General features: G+C 48.9%; 1 protein-coding gene across 1 annotated transcript in view; it reads right to left on the reverse strand.

The window, feature by feature from the left end:
- LOC126540269 (endothelin-converting enzyme 1-like) overlaps positions 1 to 22,387 on the reverse strand; it is a 70,818-nt gene that overhangs the window by 8,679 nt on the left and 39,752 nt on the right. The window contains exons 11-13 of the mRNA XM_055075933.1: positions 18,489 to 18,595; positions 15,341 to 15,397; positions 14,813 to 14,920 (exon numbers count right to left, since the gene is read on the reverse strand). Of these exons, the coding sequence (XP_054931908.1) occupies positions 14,813 to 14,920; positions 15,341 to 15,397; positions 18,489 to 18,595 (272 nt within the window). The remainder of the gene's footprint in view (positions 1 to 14,812; positions 14,921 to 15,340; positions 15,398 to 18,488; positions 18,596 to 22,387) is intronic.

The raw sequence follows: 22,387 nt of genomic DNA on the forward strand, positions 1-22,387 counted from the left end.
CAAAAAGAAAAAGAAGAGCGCGACCACGCTTTGGAAATGAAGCGTCTCGAGGTAGAGATGGAACGCGCTCGTAATGGAAGTCAGGCACACGGTGCAGGAGAACGAGTATTGTTCAAAATGACTGACCTATTGCGGCCGTTTAAGCTTGGAGAGGACATTGGTTTGTTCCTGGTTAACTTTGAGCGAACGTGCGAGAAGCAGGGGTTCTCTCGGGAAACGTGGCCACAGCGCTTGCTCACTTTGTTACCCGGCGAGGCGGCCGACGTAGTCGCTCGCTTGAATAGAGAGGAGGCAGAGGATTTCGACAAAGTGAAATCGAGTCTGCTAAGAAAGTACAGGCTGTCAGCGGAGGCGTTCCGTCGGAAGTTTCGGGAAAATGAGAAAGGTAAAAGTGAGTCATATACAGAGTTTGCCTACAGGCTTATGTCAAACATGCAGGAGTGGCTCAAAGAAGAGAAAGCGTTTGGTGACCACGAGAAAGTTCTGCAGTGTTTCGGGCTGGAACAGTTTTATAGTCGGTTACCTGAGAACGTGCGGTACTGGGTCTTGGATAGGCCAGACGTTAGTACGGTGGCTAGAGCCGCTGAGCTAGCCGAGGAGTTTGTGACGCGTCGGGCTCGCGGAGCTAAGGACGGTCAAAAGGGTGAATTTGGCTCCAAGTTTGAGAGGCCGAAGTTCACGCCCATGAGAGCAAAGGGGGACACACGTAGTGCGGATGCGAGTGAAAGCAGTCCGACCGATCGTAAGGAGACGGCGGCAGCCGAAGCCGAACGCAGAAAGCGGTTCGAGACGAGGCAAGCGCGCGTTTGTTATACGTGCCAGAAGCCGGGTCACTTTTCGGCGCAGTGTCCACAAACAAAAACAAAAGTCGTGTTTTTGTCATTATGCAGCATTGACGAGAACATGAAGCTTCTCGAGCCTTACATGCGAGACCTCCTCGTGAACGGGAAAGAGTGTCGAGTACTTCGCGATTCCGCAGCTACAATGGATGTAGTTCACCCCTCTTACGTAGAACCCGATATGTTCACGGGCGAGTGCGCATGGATCAAGCAAGCCGTGGAAGCTCATAGCGTCTGTCTGCCCGTAGCAAAAGTGGTTATTGAAGGACCTTTCGGAGCGCTTGAGACGGAGGCCGCAGTGTCATCTATGCTGCCCCCCCAGTACTCGTACCTATTTTCGAACAAGTCCGATCACCTGCTGCGCGAGAAGGGGCTTTTGTTTGGTGAGGCTAGCGTTCAGGCCTTAACCAGATCGAAGGTTCGGGAGCTCGCTGCAAAGGCGGTAGTTGCGGGGCCGACGTTGTCGAACAATGAGAAAGGGTCAGAGGCGCAGCAAGCTGATATTGAGAGCACGCCCGAACTGAATAAAATTGAACCTGTAGCGTTAAAGGCACCAGATACTGGAGAGGAAATGCCCGACACGGGAAAGTTAGAAGAGCTATCTGCAGATTTGCTCATCGCGCCTACGTCAGACGGACTCAATAGGTTGCTAAAAGTCAGCCGGGCGGCTTTGATAGCCGAGCAAAAGAAGGATGGCAGCCTAGAAAACATACGCTGCTTTGTCAAGGAAGGTATCGCCAAGAAGAATGCTCGCTTTGTGGAAAGAGGTGGGGTCCTGTACCGGAAGTATCTAGACCGCAGGGGAGTGGAGTTCGATCAGCTGATCGTGCCTCAGTGCTACCGTCAGGATCTGTTGCGCTTGTCGCATGGGGGTTCGTGGTCCGGACACCTAGGAGTTAGGAAAACTAAGGACCGTCTCTTGCAAGAGTACTATTGGCCAGGGTGTTTTCGGGACGCAGACCACTTTGTGAGGACATGTGACACCTGTCAGCGGGTGGGCAAACCAGGGGACAAATCGAGGGCGCCGTTGAAGTTGGTACCTATCATTACGGAGCCTTTTAGACGGCTCGTTATTGATACAGTGGGACCTCTGCCGGTAACAGCCACGGGGTACAGACACATTTTGACTGTGATCTGCCCAGCGACAAAGTTCCCTGAAGCAGTGCCGCTTAAAGAACTCAGCTCAGTTGAGATAGTCAATGCACTACTGTCCATATTTGCGCGAGTTGGTTTTCCTGCGGAAATCCAGTCAGATCAGGGCACGGTGTTTACGAGCGCTTTGACGACAGCCTTTCTCGAAAGGTGCGGGGTAAAGCTGTTACACAGCTCAGTGTACCACCCACAGTCGAATTCCGTTGAGAAGCTCCACTCCGTCATGAAGCGCGTGTTGAGAGCATTGTGTTTTGAACAACAAACTGACTGGGAGCTGTGTCTGCCTGGGGTGATGTTTGCATTAAGGACCGCGCCGCATGCGGCTACGGGGTTTTCGCCAGCTGAGCTGGTGTACGGTCGCTCGCTGCGGTCTCCGCTTCGCATGCTTCGAAAATCGTGGGAAGGCAGGGGCGACGACCCAGTTGTGGTGGAGTACGTGCTTAGGCTCCTCGAACGCTTAAGAAGGGCACAGGAGTTGTCAGGTGAAGCAATGGCAAAGGCCCAGCAGAGGGCCAAGGTTTATTATGATCGGACAGCCAGGGCCCATCGTTTTAAAGTGGGCGATGAGGTCATGATATTGCGCACGTTGCTAAAGAACAAACTCGACGTGCAGTGGGAGGGCCCAGCACGGATTGTTCAAAAACTGTCGGACGTTAACTACGTGGTGAGTCTGCCAAGAAAGCGGAAAACACAGCAAGTTTACCACTGTAATCTGCTCAAACCCTATAAACAACGGGAAGCAGTGGTGTGCATGATGGTAAACGTTCCCGAAGAGCTTCCGGTCGAGCTTCCGGGACTAGGCTCAGTGACGAACAGGAAAGACACCGATCAAGTCATTAGTGACTTAATCAGTAAAGCATCGCTGTCGCCTGAGCAGAAAACCGAACTACACCAGCTCTTACAAGAGTTTCAAGGTCTGTTCTCTGAGAGGCCTGGTAGGACTTCTGTCCTTACTCATGACATAGAACTTACCTCCCCAGAGCCAGTACGGTCCAAGGCGTACCGGGTGTCACCCCGCCAGAGCGATATTATGGAGGCTGAGGTAAAGAAAATGCTACGGCTCGGTGTTATTGAGGCGGGTGAGAGTGATTATACCTCCCCTTTGATTTTAGTTGAGGTACCGGGCAAGGAACTTCGTCCTTGCGTCGACTACCGCAGGCTTAATTCCATCACTAAGGATCAAATTTATCCGATCCCTAACATCGAGGAGCGCCTTGAGAGAGTGAGTAGGGCTCAGTTTATTTCCACCCTAGATCTTGTCAGGGGTTATTGGCAGGTTCCACTTACAGAAGAGGCTAGTAGGTATGCGGCGTTCATTTCACCAATGGGGACATTCCGTCCTAAAGTTTTGAGTTTTGGTTTGAAGAACGCGCCATACTGCTTTTCAAGCCTCATGGATAAAGTGTTGCGGGGACAGCAAGAATTCGCTTTACCGTATCTAGACGACGTAGCGATATTCTCCGCATCCTGGCCTGAGCATATGGGGCACTTGCGGGCAGTGCTAACCCGCCTGCGCGATGCGGGCTTGACAGTCAAGGCTCCCAAGTGCCAGTTAGCACAGGCCGAGGTTGTCTACCTCGGTCACGTGATTGGACGGGGTCGTCGCCGCCCCTCTGAAATAAAGGTGGCCGCTGTGCGAGACTTCCCGCAACCGCGCACGAAGACCGATATTCGGTCGTTCTTAGGTGTCGCCGGCTACTATCAGAGGTACATCCCCAGGTACTCTGATATCGCGGCTCCCCTGACGGATGCTCTAAGGAAAACAGAGCCCCAAACAGTCGTATGGGACGAGACAAAGGAAAGAGCTTTTAGCGCCCTAAAGAGCGCCCTAACAAGCCAGCCTGTGCTACGATCGCCAGACTACGCAAAAGGGTTCGTTGTTCAGTGCGATGCTAGTGAGCGAGGCATGGGTGTTGTACTGTGCCAACGGGAAAATGGAGAAGTGGAACACCCCGTCCTGTATGCTAGTCGTAAGCTGACCAGTCGTGAGCAGGCGTACAGCGCCACCGAGAAAGAGTGTGCGTGTCTCGTGTGGGCCGTTCAGAAATTGTCATGCTACCTAGCCGGCTCGAGGTTTATTATTGAGACGGATCACTGCCCTCTCCAATGGCTGCAGACCATCTCTCCCAAAAATGGCCGCCTCCTGCGCTGGAGCCTCGCTTTGCAACAATATTCCTTTGAGGTGCGTTACAAAAAGGGGAGTCTCAACGGTAACGCCGATGGCTTAAGTCGAAGCCCCTAACGTAGGAATCAGCCTCAAAGTTGTTTGTTACTGATGTTTTTCTTCCTGAGGCAGGATTTTTAACATATTGCTTTTGTTTAGTGTTTCAAAGTGATGACGTGCTTTCTAGTGCAATTTTCCAATTTGTGGACGCGTTCTGAGTGCTGCTAGACTACTGTAAGGAACTAGGCAGTGGTATAAAAGGGGAAAGAGCCTGGCAGGACTTGGTGAGGGTTGTTTCGTGCTTGCTGACTGAGCGGTTGAGTTTCGGCGTAGTTCTAACGCTTGCCGGGAACGAGAACAAATATGTCAACTCTCCCGAAGTCACTTTGCAGGGTCCTGTGTGAACCTGAACGAGAGAACGAGGCCTTCTCTGTGCGCTGCGCTCAAGAAACGCCGAAGGACGCCCGACTTCGGTTATGAGCATCATCGAGCGACATCCCTCCGGACAGCGGATGCAGTCCCCTGACCATCGGGATCTCCTTCCCCCGGCGGGGCGGTCTGTTACGTTTCGCCTACAACGCGCGGTATAGCCGGCGCGGATGCAACGGACGCCGGGGCTTCGTTCAAAGCGGCGGACATTTTGGCCCGTTCAGCGCCGCCGATACGCCTCCCCGCCAAGCGCGTCCCGGCATGTTTCAATGCCACGTGTCTTCAAGTGTGCGTGTGTGTGTGTGTGCATGTTGGTGCCCACGCTTGTCAAAGCGCGGCAGCCGGGGAGAGGAGCTCCCCAAGTGTGAAGCGAGGAGGTCTGACCGGCGCCGGCCCGGCGGATGCGTCACTACACTCGTCCCAACGTGTCTCTCAGCCTGTCCGTGCCCAGTCACGTGCGCCTCTATCGAGGCGTTCCCTCTTGCCCTCAACTCCGAGAGTATAAGAGCAGCTGCTCCCGGACGCCGAGAGAGGCTCCGATTTCTTCCGTTGAGTTACGTGCTCTCCCGTCTCTCCACTTCGGTCGACCTGACCGCGCGCTCTTTTGCGATGCTAGAATAAACAAGTTGTTCTGTTACCAGTCGACTCATGCTTTGCCGGGACCTTCGGATGCTTCCAGTTGTGCGCCAGGCCGCCAGGCCAACGCTACCCTTGGGGCTTGCGACCCATTTGCAACAACGGGCGTCAGCGCTGAGATTCCAACATGGCAAAGCTTCCGTAGGAGTCCACATCTAGAAAGCGGTGGCGTGTTACAAGCGCCGCCATATTATGGTGCTTGGCTCAACGTTTATACATACTTTGCCAGCGTGTACATGTCAGCAGAGCAGCCCCGCTTACTTTGCGCATAGCTCGACCGCAACGCCCTCACAATCCCTAGAAACAAGTCGCGCCCGGCTCGAGAGCAGGAGTTGCGAAACTAAACAAAGTGTCTATAAACATTGGCTTGGCTCCATGATGTCAAACATGATGTCTCTGGCAATGGGCTTTGGCACGATTTTCGTTCCAAGCTTCGTGACCTATTCAGATGAACCTTGTAAGTGGTGCCCTCTGCGAGAGCCTCGACTGCGATAGGGGCGCCTCCCTGCCGCCGTGGTACACGTAATATGCGAGAGGATATTGCGTGTTCATTTTGACATAACGTGTGCAAACCGCCGCAATGCACCTTCCGATTAACATAATTAGGATGGCGCATCAAAATGCGCAAGAAAAGAGATGTAAATGACACGTACGCTTCTCTTCTTGTGTTCAGTCCCGTCTATGCGCCTTTCGCTCCTGTAAGTCACCACGCTGCGCGACATCTAGGAGAAACTTTTTCGGACGTAAGTTGATTGCAATGTTCCGAAAGGATCTTGAACAGCGCAGTTTGTCACGTTTTCTCACATCAGTTCATACCGTGTGCCCCGGCTAACGCGGGACAAGCTGTTTATAAACAAGGGCTCCGAGATCCAACGATGTAACTAATGATGTTTCGTTAGCAGTCGCCTCGAGCACAGAAAATTGTGTAATCACAGAAGTTCACCTATCCAAGCCTATATTGTGCTACGGGTGTTTAGGGACACGAAACCGAAGGACAGACGGAACGGAGCAGAAAATGACCTCGGGAATTTACCCAATAAAGCATGCTACGCATGACAGTGACAAGAGCTTTATTAGAGTGTCCTGAGGAACTTGATTAGGGGGAACCAAAGGCTCCCGAATCAAGTTGGTGGCTCCGCCCACGACGGCACAGGGAGGTGGTGACTCTCCGCAACGTCGTGGGCCCTCTGGACGGCCTGTAGTTGGTTCGTGAAATCCGAGCTCTTCAGCAAGGCGTCCCACTTGGACTTGTATTGAAAGTAGGAGCCCGCGTTGTATGGGCACAACCAGAGCATGTGGTCGAAGGAGAAGCATGCGTGATCGCGTTTGGAGCACGACTGTGGCAAGTTCGGGTCTATCCAACTAAGCGCTCTGGGGTGAGGTAGGACCTGGTCTGTAGGAGCCTGAAAGTAACGGCCTGAGCCCTGTTAAGTTTCGGGCTGGGGGGAGGGACTTTTCGCATGAAAAAAAAAAACAAAACAAAAAAAAACAAACAAGCTGCGGCTTCTATCTAGTACCATTAGCGAAGAGCTACGCTGTCTCCTTACCAATTATTTGCCATCACAAAATCAGCCATTGAGTGGTGCTGATTCTTTAAAAGCTCTTTTGAGAGCGCTGCTGTTACGCGCGCGAAGCGTGTGGGTCTACCTTCACTTCGCATTCTTTTTCGCGTTTTGCGTCATAAATTTGATGCGCGGAAAAAATAACTGGGCGTAATGCAGCTGTCCAGAAACTGTTGAATACGTTGTTCTCAAATGCGATGCACAATTTGACATTCGAGCTTACAGAATTATGATAGTAACTCTAACTTTAGGCAAGGGATATTGAATGATTAGTTAATAAATGCTAGCAATAAAATTCACCAGCGTGCGCTAGGTGACTGGTAATAAAACATCGTCGGTCTCTTATCGTCGCATCTCGTAACCCTCCACCCCCCCCCCTTTTTTTTTTTTGAGGAGAGCTTGGCCCGCGTCTGGTGGGATGCATGGTAGAACACAGATGAGCAGCTCTATGAGACGGGCAAGATATGACGAAGTACAGACACCATGGCTGAAATTTTGCGTGACAAAATTGATTTTACTGCTCCGGCTTTGTGATGGTTGTTCTTTTGTCATTTCTCCTTTATTAATGCTGTTTTTTCCCTCTACAATAAGCACATCATACAATAAATTCCTACTGTTGTTAGAATAGAGCAGTGTCTGTGTGATTTCTTTTAACCTTGTCTCGTTTCCCAGCGGTGCTTTGCTGCAATCAAGGACATTGCAATCTGCCCGCCAGAGTCAATACTTGCTAGTTTATCAGAAGAGTTTCTAAATTTGGGCATCAGCAATTGAGAGAAAAGCAAAGCAACAGCAGAGGCTCGCGTCGGCGACACTATTCTCTCTCTCGCAAAAAAAGAAAAGACAGTTTCGCACATTCCTTTGTTTTTGCATATTGTGCCCAGCAGTGCGCGTGAGTACTATTAAGCATGAAACTGTCATTCTTGGATATATTGAAAGGATAGGTCACTGACTGAAACATTCACATATTCGCTTGTGAAAGTCGTTAACGGTCGCTGAGCAGTCTATTACTACAAAAAGCATATAGCGTCAAACATGCACGTGAGTTTCCCGCGAGATTCTAAAAAATATTTAAAACTGAGCCTTGGTCACCTGTGCTTTCTGGAAGTTCCCTTGTTTGGTTGTTCGACGCGACTATTTTCTGATGAATCTTGCTTTTCGCATGGGTCTTAGCGGCGAAGAGATCGACGGTAGCAGGAGTAGTAGTAGTAATTGTTTTTTTTTTTTAAAGAAGAAATACGTTAAAAATAACTAAATGAAATGCAAGAAAATAAGATTTACTGCCGACCGCACTATAACTGTCTATAGCGCAGAAGGCTGGCAGCTGAACTGCGACCACCAGTTGGGATGGGAGAAAGAACAGGGAGAGATGATAATAGAAAGCAGAGCTGCGGAGTGGCGAGTTAGAATGATTCCGGAATCATTCCATAGTTTAAAACACCCGGTAAGAAATGGGAGTGGAATGATGGCACCAGTCTGATAGTTGTAATGGGAATGGAATGGGAGCCCGAGGTTCCGGAATGTAGTTGGAATGGAATAGGCACCTATAGCTATTCCTGGAGCACTAAGTGCTGATTGGAAGCGAGACTACAAAACCGGTAAACTTGCCGGTTATACTAATCTAGAGATAGTAAATTTATTATATTTCTCTGTGTTTGCTAAATAGGGCTTTCTCAGTATCTATACCTATAGATAGCTACCTCTGCCGGCTAATTATAAAGAGCGCAACGTACTACGCAATGTACATTTATGATGACCCGGAACTTATGAGGCCACATTGCGAGCTGTTGCTCTCTGCATGAATCCACCGTATCGTTGGAAAGCACGCAACGACTTTCCGCGCGCTGTAGAGCATCCAGAAGGCGCGAGAACAGACGGCGCTGGAAGATGGTTCCTGTCACAATGACAGTAAAAGTAAAAAAAAAGAATAGAGCGGTCTTAAGCGATTCCTTCGGTGAACTCATTTAACTGAGACAGCAGCATTATCCTTTACGAATACCGTAGTAATTTTGATTTCCTGCTTTTTTCCTTAAATAACTGCGCTCCTTACTACGGGGGACACGGTGTTAAGGTATTTTGTACTTTGATCTATTCAAGTAAATAATAATTAAGACAGATTACAGGAAACAATGTCGTAAAGAACTTTTCCCCATAGATCTGACGCAAGACCAGGTTTTCATCATCCCGTAGATCGCCCGATACAAAGGAGAGGTCTCAGCAATAATCATTATCATCATTGATGTCGCAAAGCGTGTTGGTTCTTGGGCGAAAGAATACTGCGTAACAATAATTTTTATGCCGTTAAAAATTGAAAAACATGTTTTTGCTTATATAGAAAGCGTTTCATTTACTGAAACTGAAGAAACGGAATGGACCATCTCAGCCACTCCAGGAGTGAGAATGATGCGACTATAACCATTCCGAGGAGTCAAAAGGAGAGTGGAATTACGGGGATCTCCACTCTCCGGAAACAAAATGTGTGGGAACAAAATGAAGGCTTGCACTCCGCAACTTTGATAGAGGGGGTACGTAATAGAATGGAACTATGCACACATGGACAGCGGAGCGACTAGGTCATGGTCGCCTATAGTTCGCTTGGGGAGTGACTCCTCCGAGAGAGTGCGTCTCCCGGCCCCGCACACCAGCCCCGTTAGGTTGCGATAGGGGCACTCGGATGACGAAGCCCGACTACTCCAAGAAGTCACGCAGTGTTCTGCGAGCCGCCTCCCGCACCCTTTTCCTGTGTATTAACGCGTCATAATGGCGTACGCCAGAAGGACTGCGTGGCTATGCGATCGACGCTGTTGGCTAGACGGCACGGGCCGTGCTCGCTGCCGAGCACGCTGCAGTGGCTTGGGAGCTGCTGAAATCGGACCCCGAGCAAGTGGAGGTTCTCCAGTGTACGAATCACGCTTGGAAAATAACTCCTTTTGCTGCGATAGCAATTTTGTGGGCACTCCATGTGAATTTCCGCCGTAGTGGTTGCCTCGTTGTTCCGTATAAAGTACGAGTGCGATAACGTCGCTGCCGCGCGCCATAGGCTGTAGGTGCGAGGGAGCGTTCGCGAGGGTGAGCTAAAAAGGACGGTGGCATGATGCGGCGGCGTCTTTTCGCGCGCGCATGGGTTTAACAGGCAAGGCTAACAAGCAAAGCTAACAAACAACGCGATATGCAACGCCTGGCTAATATCTCTGGACAGGAAGGGGATAAGTTAGGTCTCAAACTTAGCGTTAAGAAATCAGGTGTTATGGTATTCAATGAAAACAGCGAACAGACGGTGACATACAGGGCCAGGGAATACCTCGCGTAAAAGAATATAAATACCTCGCTATATGGATAAACGAAGGCAATATACATACGGAAACACAGGAAAAAGCAATAACAGTAAAGCGGAACACCAACGCGGCCATAATGAAACACAGAGCGCTATGGGGATGCAATAGGTGCCAGGTGCTTTGGGGTACTGTGGCAAGGTGTAGTGGTTCCAGGACTTGCATATCGAAATGCGGTTGTTTGCTTGAAATCCTGGGTACAATCAGGACTCGATGGCAACCAAAGGTCAGTGGGACAGCTAGCATCGGTCGCTCACTGGATGACTACAAATGAAGCTGTGCAGGGTGATATGGGCTGGACAAGTTTTGAAGTGAGGGAACCTCACAGTAAAATTAATTATGAAGAAAGACTGAGGAATACGGAAGAAAGTAAATGGGCTAGGAAAGTGTCCAGGTATTTGTACAGGAATAACATTGATTCAAAATGGAGGAAAGTAACTAGGAAGCTTACCAGCAAGTATGCGGTCTGTATGGTGAGCAACACAACAACAAACAACGTCAAGCGGAAAGTCAGAGAGCCTGAGATAATCTCATGGGTGGCGGCAATGGAAAGGAAGCCTGCCATGAGTATCTACTATAAAGAGGAAAAAACGAAATCAGGAAAGAAGCAATATATGATAACTGAAAGTGAAGCTCATTACTTTTCGAATCGAGATCAGGATGCCTTAGAACGCGCACATATAAAGCAAGGTATGAGAAGGAACAAGAAGCATGTGCTTGATGCGGCAAAACTAGGGAAACGATTGAACATGTTTAATTAGAATGTGAATGTATCTGCCCAGCGGTCGATTTAGGTACCACTGGACTCCTTGAAGCCCTTGGGTTCAGCGAGAGCAGTGGAAAAGTTAGCATGTCCGCAATAGAGATTAGTAAGAGGCGATTGGAAGATAGGAGGAAGTAGGGAAACGATAAACAACGGAGTCGTACACAAACAAAGTTCACAATAGTAGTTCAGAAGCTTTGATTACGGGAATTCATCGTGGGTTCTTTTTTTTTTTGCTTTTTTTAAACATAGGTAGGACATTAGAAAATAATATAACAATAGCTTGGTGGCGCAGCCCACTGTTCCAAAGGGGACCCTCATAACATCCATCCATCCATGAGATGAAGGCAGGGAGGGTACGCGCAGTTTTCTCACGCGCGCTAGGAGGGAGGGAGGCAAGGGGGCATGCTAGTGCTCACCTCCTCCTCAACTCTGGCTGGGGCGGCTTGGTGCGGCGGTGCGCATCCTATCTTGGAGGTACTCTGCAGTTGTTTGCGAAGGCTAGGCCACCCGAGATAGCTGGTGGCTTCGTGTGCGCTATGCTGTCCCGCGCTTAGTTCGCATTGAAGCGAAAGGCAGCACGAAGGGGGAATTCGCTCGCCGCTGCTGTCGTAATTCATCACGCCAGCGTTCTGAGGGCGAGTGCCCGCAGTCATCGAGTGAGGTGCGTTCGTGTTTGCCTGCGTGCGCGTGTGCGCGTCAGCCGAAAGGGGAAGGGAAACAGTTATCATCTTTGCCTATGCCTCCCGCCCTATTGTCACACTAACCGCCGCACGCAACAGCCGCATCACATCACTGAGGAGCTCTGCGCCGATCCTCACTTTCTTGCATGCGTAATCATGCCGACGATAATTAAAATATGCAGTCGGATATCTCGGAGCAGAGACATGCTAGAAAAATTCTTCCAACTGATACTGTCTAGAAACACGACTGCCTCGAACTTTTAACGCGACAGCGTTAAGGAGCTCGTGTCGCTGAAAATCTGGTGTCGTCGGCGTCGGCGGCGTTGGCCATGAGCGAAAAATGCCGGAAGGCAATTCATAAATAAAAACAACTTGCAAGATGGGCTGGATGGGAATCGAACCAGGGTCTCCGGAGTGTGAGACGGAGACGCTACCCTCAGCCATGAGTTCGACTGTTCAGATTGGGACAAAAGCGTCTCTAGTGAATGCAGTGTTGCCTTAGAAACGTGCCGTAGAAAGTTATACTGCGGTCTATATCGGTAATTATGAGCATGTAAATTACAGAAGTCGCAGTTAAAGGAGTAGCGAAGTACGTTTCCGCTACATTCCTTCTGCGCTTGGCGCACACGCAGAGCCATCTTGCGGCAAACACAGAAAACCCCCTCCTCGCAATGTACGGCGCTGCCCTGACAGGTGCTGCGCCACTCGCCTGCTTCTCCACTTCGTCTCGTTTGAGCGCATTGGGGCCGTGCGGGGACCAATGCGAAGATGCCCCAATACCCTTGCGTTTAATAAGCTTTCTCGCTCTCTCCCCTTCCAACTTCCAGCGTGCGTCACTCGAACCCTCGTGTTTAGGCGACGCGGCACCTCTTTCTGTTTACAGCGCGATTCCTAGGTGCAGCGTCCGGTGCGGGACGCTGACGTGATCGCTGCGCCGTAGCGCGTCTGGTGGGAAAGCGGCCCCTGCGATGTATGCCGTGCTGCTGGCGAGGAGTCATGCGTCTGCGTGGTGCTCCCAAGCGAGATAGAGGACGATCCCATCGAGGTGTCAGCCCCATGATCGCGTCCGCCTTCATGGCGCGTCGCGGCCCGGCTGTCCGTGCCGATCACGACGTTTGGCTCGCGTAGATCGTTTCTCCCTCCGAGACACCGAGTTATTTGGTTCGTTCCGCTTGCTCTGACGCACGCTTCGTCTTTGTGTGACTCAAGAGCATGCCGAGCGAATGAGTGGGCGGTGCGAACGGGGTGCGATAACGCTATTGCGTTATTTTGAAGGCGAAGCTTAAGCGTCCTCCAATTTTTCAATACAAACATATCCACTTACTACAATCAACAAAAAGGTACTTATTTAATTTTATTTAATTAGGCTGCTGACAGCGTTAAGCATCATGTCACTTCGTGTCACTCTATCCACATAACTTATATACACAGGTTGTCTCGCGTGCCTCCCAGTGCGTAATTTTAAGAAAACCATAAAGCTTAATTTTGATCACCCGGTATATTACTAAGCGGATTCATAGCGTTTCAAAGCTCGGAAAATGAATTACCATAGTTCTCAGATTTAAAACTTTGAAGGGATTTCACTCACATGTAACTTTCATAACATTGCAAAAACAGTTCCTGTTCATACAGTGGGCACTTCGCTTTTATACTAACTGAATTAACAAGCATGATGTGAGCACGCGGAGGCAAACATGAACACATCACACTGGTTGACCACGGACACTCGTTGTCAGAACGCTGGCGCGAGCAAGCGCGGCAGCAGCAGCGAGCGAAGTGACCTTTGTGCTGTCTGTCGCTTCAACGAAAACAGCGGCGAGCAAACAGCACGGACAAAGCTATGAGCCGTCTGCAGATCACTTTCAAGATAAGGCGCGGGATACCGCGCGCCGCCGAACCAAGTACGCACTTGATTACAGAGTAGAAGCCTCTCCTCTCCCTCCCGCGCTGCCTCCCCACTTTCCTCCCTCCCTCTCGCGCACATGATCGAGCCGCGATCGTCATTTCCCCTTGCGCCCGGTCGCGAAATACGCAGTTGCTACCGGAGCCCAACCCCCCTTCGTTCCCAGCCCCTACGGCGACGGAAGACGGCACGCTCGCTCCCCGCCTTCCTCCCTCGCCCGCGCCAGAGTGAGCCGCGATCGCCCGCACCCCTCGCGTGCTTTCACTCGCGCATACAGCATCGACGCGAGGCGACGGTGTCATAGCGCTTGCACGGAACTTCATGCGGGACATCACGGCGACGGCGAAAATGCGCCTGCGGTGTCCATATCATTGCTGTCGCAGTAATACTTCGAAAATAGCGACACACCAGAGAGTTCCAACAAAGCGGTTCACGATCCAGTTTGAGTGCTGATAATAATAAATAAACTAATGTAACAATATGTGATTCAGATTTAAGCGGAGACGTCGAGGTTCATAAATGCTGTCGATTCTCAGCGATTCCCTCGGGCTCAGGATCACGCGCACTACGGCTAAGACTTACTAAGGCCCTCACGGCCTGTCAGAGTCTATATGCGAATCCGAGTGAGTCGGGAAATGCCGGAGTTCGCTGGCGTAGGCTGTCGGCAAACCACTTCTCACGTGGTATAAACAACCACGAGGCCTATGTTGCCTCCCCCCCCCCCCAAGTAAACAAAGACTTCACTGGATATAATAAAGCTTTACAGCGCCCCAAGTAGGAGACTGATACAAGGAAACTTTTGACAGATCCTGAGAGATGTTCCTGCCAGGGATGTTCGCTTAATTTGCGTGGCTTCTTTCGCAAAGAAGGAAATCATGCGGTGCAAGCGTCTAGTCGCAGAGGAACTTGCACCACAAATTTTAGCACTACTTGCTTTTCCCTGAGCTTAGCCTGTCGCGGTGGCCCAGTGGCTTAGACGCCGAGGTGCTAACTTGAGGTCGCGGGTTCGATCCTGACTGGACAGGCTGCACAGGGTGCACAGACTGCAAAATTAATCTGGAGAACTCTCCGTTCGACTTGCCTCATAATCAGATGATGGTTTTGGCACTGAAAATCCCAGATTTTTTTTTTCTCTCTGAGCTTGACGCCTCACTCCAAGGCATCCTTGGTGCAATCAGTGATGGTGGTATACAAAACAGCCAGAATTGCTATAAATGATGTAGCACTGCGCTGTCTATGAGCTAAAAGTGAGCGTACCCTCGCCCCCCCCCCCCCTCCGTCAGGCTAACAACAAGTTACTAGCAGTTAACGGGGCTTCGCATGCACGTTTTCATACTCCTTCGTCTACTTACAAGAGCGTAATAAGCGAAAAATAGTTGTTCTGAGTTCACGTTCTCAAGATTGGCGAAGCCGTAGTCCCTGTTCAGGTATTGCTTGGTAAAAAGTCGATCTTCATAGGCCTGCAAAAAAAAAAAAATTAGGTGAGGACGAACATACAAAAAATAAATATACGAACTGTTCCGGTGGAATGGTAGGCGCAAGGACTGGTAAATGGTTGAACATTTCTCACGGAGGCGATTCGCTGGATTGGCGTTTTTGCATTAAAAATGCAGGCTTCTGCCTGAAGGTTGAATGCCGCAAGCGAATTATGGTTGAAAAGGAAAAAAATAACGAAGGCTAGACCCACAATGGCAAATTTGCAGCTTCGCTCAACCTATAGGCGCAACGTGTGTAGTGTGATTTTCATCGGACATACTATCGCTGATGGCGAACCTCCGCGAGAAAAACTTTGCGCAACGTTGTGCATACTCCTACTGCCTAAAGCATGCGCTTGTTCCTGTGCAAAACATGAACAGAAGACAGCAAGAAAGATAATTCACCTCGTAAGCAACGACGAGGGCCGAGTTTTCCTCAATTCTAGACGCCGTAGTCATTGCCTGCAGAAAATAAGGTGCCGAAAATTACGTGTCTGGAAGCAATGCGAAAAGACCGACACTTTGTGGCGCAAACAATAAGCGGGCGTTTTATAACATGAACTCTGCAGGCGCATAACAGCTTTGCGCCTTTTATGAAACTATACCATCTTGCGGATTTCGGCAGAAGCTTTTTGTATAAACCACCGTTTCTGTAGCTAGGAATCTGTCAATAATTCTTCGAGAGCACTGAGTTTAGCGATATGTTTCATATGCGCTTCCTTTATTACCCCGTTGTCGTGCCGGCTTGCCAAGAAAACTTAAGAGAAGGACGTTTGCGACGCCATCAAACCGCCACGGTTGCCGCTTGTATATACATATATACATATATACATATACATATATACATGCCTAATTGTATATATACATATATATGCAAACTTTAGTAACGATTTTTTTGGGGGTGTGTAAAGCAATAATGAAAAATGGCGGCCTAGCAATCATACGCTCGTTGTCGAGGCCGGTTATGCAATTCACTTTCATAATAATAATGCATGTACAAGGCGCTATTAAAGATTGCCGCGGCATCCTTGAAAGGAGAGTTTTTCAGTTACGAGTGTGCAACCGTTTAGGAAGTAAGCCCTATAAATAGTTAACACTGTTGCGCATAGCGACGAAGGGACGAGACTTAAGCGAGAAAACAATGCATGACATTCGAGGGCTTCATGCAAGTGCAAGGCAATGTTCCAGAAGGCGGTCATTCTGCTGAAAAGTAGGAACCAGAGAAAAAAGAGAAGTCGTGGAAGCATACGCCATCAAGATAAACGCACGGGGCTCATGTGTCAGTGCGCCGTCTATTTCACTTAGCAATAAAGAGATTAGCATAATCACTGACAATAGAAGGTAGACCGTAGGTAGACCGGGGAGAGCATCCCTGCGCATGCATGTATTCGATATGTACGCTTCGTCAACTGAAAAATAAACCAGTTGATCGTTTGCGCTCAGGTGTTGTGTGTGATTTCTCGCTTAAGGCCTATCCCTTTGTCGCTCTGCGCAATAGTGTTAATTATGTCGAACCAATTATTTCGAAACCGGAATTCTTCTATAAATACCGCGTCAGCGATTCGCCCCACAGGCATCTGCTGCTGACGAATGACTGCTCACGGCTGCGATAATTCTGCGCATACAGCATTTGGGCTAACTTGGCCTCCGCGCACGTTCCTAGCTCTATCGTTCGGCCAGTTCCGCGCCCCCGTGTTAGCGTTATCGGGAAGGGCGAGAAACACGCTATGGCTCCGATTACGGCTCGTCTCGAACGAACTTGGCGGGAGTAGCGTTCCCGTATGCCGGCAGAAGGTGCCAGCAGACCACGCGGAAGCAACGATATAAACGTTTACAAGGCCTACATACACCAGCAGACTCTTGCGTACGCGGAGCTATAAGTGTCCCACGGATGCGGTGTGTAGCGCGCGTAGAACTCTCACGTTTACGTGCGCAAAGCTTCTGGCACGTGAAAGTAAAACTGTCTAATTCTCCTACCAAGCCGCATACGCCTCCATTTGGTCCGTCGGCATGACTTCTGCTCTTAATTACGCCTGATGGTACGACGAGCTTATCAAAGCATGCAAGGGAAGCTATAGCGCTTTGACTACGCGCATGCGAAATTTCGACCTCGTAAACTTTTATATAGAAGGGTTGGTGCCTGCGGCTATTTCATGAAATTGAGTAATCAGTTGGAGGCATTCCGATTCCATCAGCACATTTTACATTTAAAAAACACTCAGTGCCCTTCCACTCTGTGAAGAAGGATGACCAGCGAAGCTGTGTATGTGAGCCCCTTAATGGCGAACTGCACCTCCGCCGCGGGTCGGCCCGGCATTGCACTATCTTCGGGATCGGCCCACGTATAGGGAGTGCTTAACGCCTGCTTCACCTCCGGCGCGGGTAGGCCCGGCATTGAACTATCTCCTGGATCGGCCCACGTATGGGGAGTTTTTTGCTTACCACAACGACACGAAAATTTCCTTGGAGGGTAGAGGTGTACAGCTTCGCTGTAAAAAACATTCGCGATTTCTCCCGAAGGCGATGTTTTGAAAGCGAGTTGCACGGTGTTGTTAAATTACTCGTGGAGGCGACATGGCGTGACGTAGCGCAAGAGACAACGCTTACGGAACAGAGCCCACAGGGATCTACGAGGCGGTCATAGCGCTGGTGTGGCGATTATGTAGATTTCGCTTAACGCTTACCGTCCATGCTGCTCAACCGTGCTCCCTAAAACGCGGTTCACAATAACTCTCTCTCTCTCAGTCCAGTGTATGCACTTCAGTGCGGCATGCACACACCTAACTCGGGAGGAACGCTAATGAGTGCGCGCACACGGCGCGTGTCCGCAGCCAGAACGCTGGCCCGGCTCAGGCAGAGCCGACAGAGTGAAGCGAATACGGCCACTACAGCTTTCGTCGGGCATCGCAGACGCGGCGAAGTCTTCGGCAGAGCTATGTGTGGAGGCCGATAACGTTTGGCCACAATTATTGAGCGCAATAACAGTGGAATAGCGAACTGACCGGAAACAATCGCCAAATCTTTTTTTTTCGGGAAAAAGAGGTAAACGCAGGCTGTAATTTTACGAAGCGCAGCCTCCTTAAACCACGAGCACCATAGCAATTGCTCCAATCAGGACACACAGAGAGAGAGAACGTACGTGCGTGCGTGCGTGCGCGCATGCGGTGCATTCGATACCAGAGGTGCATATTATAAATATAGGAGCTAGACAGTTTCAAATGCAGAATACATGTCGCCGAGCAGGGTAGCTAGAAAACATTTTTCTACATTGCGGGTACGAATTTATGGGAAGTAAGTAGCGGCACAGCTGCCTATTTCGGGCCCACTTCAACGGGGATGAAACTTATAGGTCCGAAACGATGGAGCTCACAAATCAGATCTTGTTATGCTTCCTCATGTGCACTGTGATGCCCCCCCCCCCTTCTCCAAAAAGAAAGAAAAAGAAAGGACGTTTGTACGCAAGCACGATTTGTACCATGCGTTTCATCCGAGAAGTTCCCAGAGCTTTCACATCATCACTGAATTATCCTCTGACCGCAGCGCTTCTTCTCACCTCCTTTTTTGATGAATTGTAGTGTTGCTCCAAGCATCGCGAAGTCGTCTCGAAGTGCTTCGACGTCGTTTCAGTCTGGGAGATACTAAGCGAATTCAAGGCACTTGCTGAAATGTGCAACATGAAAAGTATTCACAGTATTGTAGTTCACGCAACAGGTCATTTCACGCATGTTGAAAACAAAGCAACGACCAGTTGTGCTACACGAATACGCTTCGGACAAAAGAAATCATGCGGTACCTCACAGCTTCTGAGTCATTCGAAACTAGCAAACACTGTCTCAAAACGCTGCAGTGTGTACTATTTGGGATTAAACGCGCTCGTTGTACATTGCAATTCCAAGTGAAAAATGCAGGTAATTGAGCAGACAATATTTAGAAAAAACGTCGTTATCGCGTTTTCGTATGGTATTTTGCTCATTTAAGTGTGTATGAGGAGGTAATCAGACGAGTGGCAGACACACCGGTGCGCTATAGTGTCATCTAAGACGTCCCTTTATTCTTAGGCGCTGGTTGATCATAGCAGAAGTACTTAATTGTATCTGCGTGTTTCACACCTTAATACAATGAAACAGTGAACTTACAGATTTCTGCTAGCGTTTCCTAGACTTTCTGATACTGCGCGTACAGCAAATATTCTCAGGTGATATTTTTTTTACAGTTCTGTGAAGCGTGATGTAACGTTTAGCAGCAGCTATTTCTTGCTAAAGTCATAAGATCCTTACTCGCGTATACACACAGGAAGATTCCTTGTTGCCCAAAAGGTCAATCCCGTATTTATCATCTGCTAAATGTAGCCAGAATTTAAACATATGCAAATGCCACGTAGCTGGACAGAAGATAGGTATTGTTGTTTGCCGTCGGTTGGAGATAGTAAAATTTTCCTTAATTACACCTCATTAGAAAATTAGCCCTAATTAATTAACGAACTTCTAAATATTATGCTTAGTTTAGAAGTGTCAATAAGAAAATTGTAGAGCGACATGAAAAACTGCCGATACAGCTTTCTGTTGCTCAGTACGTGCCGCGTGACTGGCCACTCGTGGCACTTTGCGCGTATTCGCGGACTTCTTTCACGCTTGAAAAAATACTTTTATGTAGCACCTATTGAGGTATTCCTAAAAGCAGTGAAGAAGAAACTAGGGATTGGCAAGAATCAGATGTATGCGTTAAGAGACAAAGCCGGCAATATAATTACTAATATGGATGAGATAGTTCAAGTGGCTGAGGAGTTCTATAGAGATTTATACAGTACCAGTGGCACCCACAATGATAATGGAAGAGAGAGTAGTCTAGAGAAATTCGAAATCCCACAGGTAACGCCGGAAGAAGTAAAGAACGCCTTGGGAGCTATGCAAAGGGGGAAGGCAGCTGGGGAGGATCAGGTAACAGCAGATTTGTTGAAGGATGGTGGGAACACTGTCCTAGAAAAATTGGCCGCCCTATATACACAATGCCTCATGACCTCGAACGTACCGGAATCTTGGAAGAACGCTAACATAATCCTAATCCATAAAAAAGGGGACGCGAAAGACTTGAAAAATTATAGACCGATCAGCTTACTGTCCGTTGCCTACAAAGTATTTACTAAGGTAATTGCAAATAGAATCAGGAACACCTTAGACGTCCGTCAACCAAAGGACCAGGCAGGATTCCGTAAAGGCTACTCAACAATGGACCATATTCACACTATCAATCAGGTGATAGAAGAATGTGCGGAATATAACCAACCTTTATATATAGCTTTCCTTGATTACGAGAAAGCGTTTGATTCAGTCGAAACCTCAGCAGTCATGGAGGCATTACGGAATCAGGGTGTAGACGAACCGTATGTAAAAATACTTAGATATCTATAGCGGCTCCACAGCCGCCCTAGTCCTCCATAAAGAAAGCAACAAAATTGCAATAAACAAAAGCGTCAGGCAGGGAGATACGATCTCTCCAATGCTATTCACAGCGTGTTTACAGGAGGTATTCAGAGACCTGGATTGGGAAGAATTGGGCATAAGAGTAAATGGAGAATGCCTTAGTAACTTGCGCTTCGCTGATGATATTGCCTTGCTTAGTAACTCAGGGGACCAACTGCAATGCATGCTCACTGAACTAGAGAGGCAAAGCAGCAGGGTGGGACTAAAAATTAATCTGCAGAAAACTAAAGTAATGTTTAACAGTCTCGGAAGAGAACAGCAGTTTACGATAGGTAGTGACGCACTGGAAGTGGTAAGGGAATACATCTACTTAGGAGAGGTAGTGACTGCGGATCTGGATCATGAGACTGAAATAATCAGAAGAATAAGAATGGGCTGGGGTGCGTTTCGCAGGCATTCTCAGATCATGAAGAGGAGGTTGCCATTATCCCTTAAGAGAAAAGTGTATAACAGCTGTGTCTTACCAGTACTCATGTACGGGGCAGAAACCTGGAAGATTACGAAAAGGGTTCTACTTAAATTGAGGACGACGCAACGAGCTATGGAAAGAAGAATGATAGGTGTAACGTTAAGGGATAAGAACAGAGCAGATTGGGTGAGGGAACAAACGCGAGTTAATGATATCTTAGTTGAAATCAAGAAAAAGAAATGGACATGGGCAGGACACGTAATGAGGAGGGAAGATAACCGATGGTCATTAAGAGTTACTGAATGGATTCCAAGGGAAGGGAAGCGTAGCAGAGGGCGGCAGAAAGTTAGGTGGGCGGATGAGATTAAGAAGTTTGCAGGGACAACATGGCCACAATTAGTACATGACCGGGGTAGTTGGAGAAGTATGGGAGAGGCCTTTGCCCTGCAGTGGGCGTAACCAGGCTGATGATGATGATGATGATGATTGAGGTATTGACGAACAGAAAGCTGTATCGGGAGCTTTTCATGTCGCTCTTCAATGGTCTCATTGACACTTGTAATCTAATTACAATATTTGAGAAGTTAATCAATTAATTAATACTAATGATCTAATTAAGCAGAATGAAAAAAATAGTTTGAGTATCTCCAAGCGACGGCAAACAGCATTACCTCTGTTCTGTCCAACTACGTGGCATTTGCATATTTTTTAAACTCTGGCTGAAGTTAGTTGGGACATCCTGTATATAGGTCGGCCTTTCTTTCTTTTTTGAAATTCGTGACCACAAAATCCCGTCCCATATTCGTGAACAAAGCTGGCAATAGCGTGGAGCTAACACAGCTAGTTCGTCCCGTGCGCCGTCAAGTAAGCCTGGAGATTATCCAGACTTGCTTCAACGCATGGTGTATGTCCAACACACTCGACGGCACCGAGAACGCCTGCGAAGCCTCCGGCGAGGATAAATTGCATTTAATTGAATACTGGGGTATTACGTGCCAAAACCACGATTTGATTATGAGGCACGCCGTAGTGGGGGGCTCCAGAATAATTTTGACCACCAGGGGATCTTCAACGTGCCCTCAGTGCACGGAACACGGACGTTTTTTGCGTTTGTGTGTGTGTGTGTGTGTGTGTGTGTGTGATTTTTAAAGAGAAATGGAAGAGATAAGTGCAGTGCCGTAACTGTCTCTCACAGGAGGACACCTCAACGGCACTGCACGGGGAAGGGCATGGGGAGAAAAAGGTGAAGGAGATAGAGGCCGGAAGTAAAAAGGAGAGAGATACCGGAATAGTAAAAAAATGTCATAATGTAGCTAAGCGTTTGCGGGGCCTACAGCCGCGCTCTGAGGTGTGTTGCTTCACAGAATTCCATCAATGCCAAAAATGCACGCTTGGTCATGGAGCTGTGAGCATTGGGGAAGAGTAGGCACTGCAGGGTGGTGGATGGCAGGCCACATCGGCGGTAGGAGGCGTACAAAGCCTCCTTTTCGGTCCCGAAGGCCGGGCAGTGAAGCAGAAGATGCTCCCAGTGTCTCCACGCCGCCGCAGCTACCACACGCGGGG

This window comes from Dermacentor andersoni, chromosome 2 (genome assembly GCF_023375885.2).
Source record: "Dermacentor andersoni chromosome 2, qqDerAnde1_hic_scaffold, whole genome shotgun sequence".
Lineage (NCBI taxonomy): Eukaryota > Metazoa > Arthropoda > Arachnida > Ixodida > Ixodidae > Dermacentor > Dermacentor andersoni.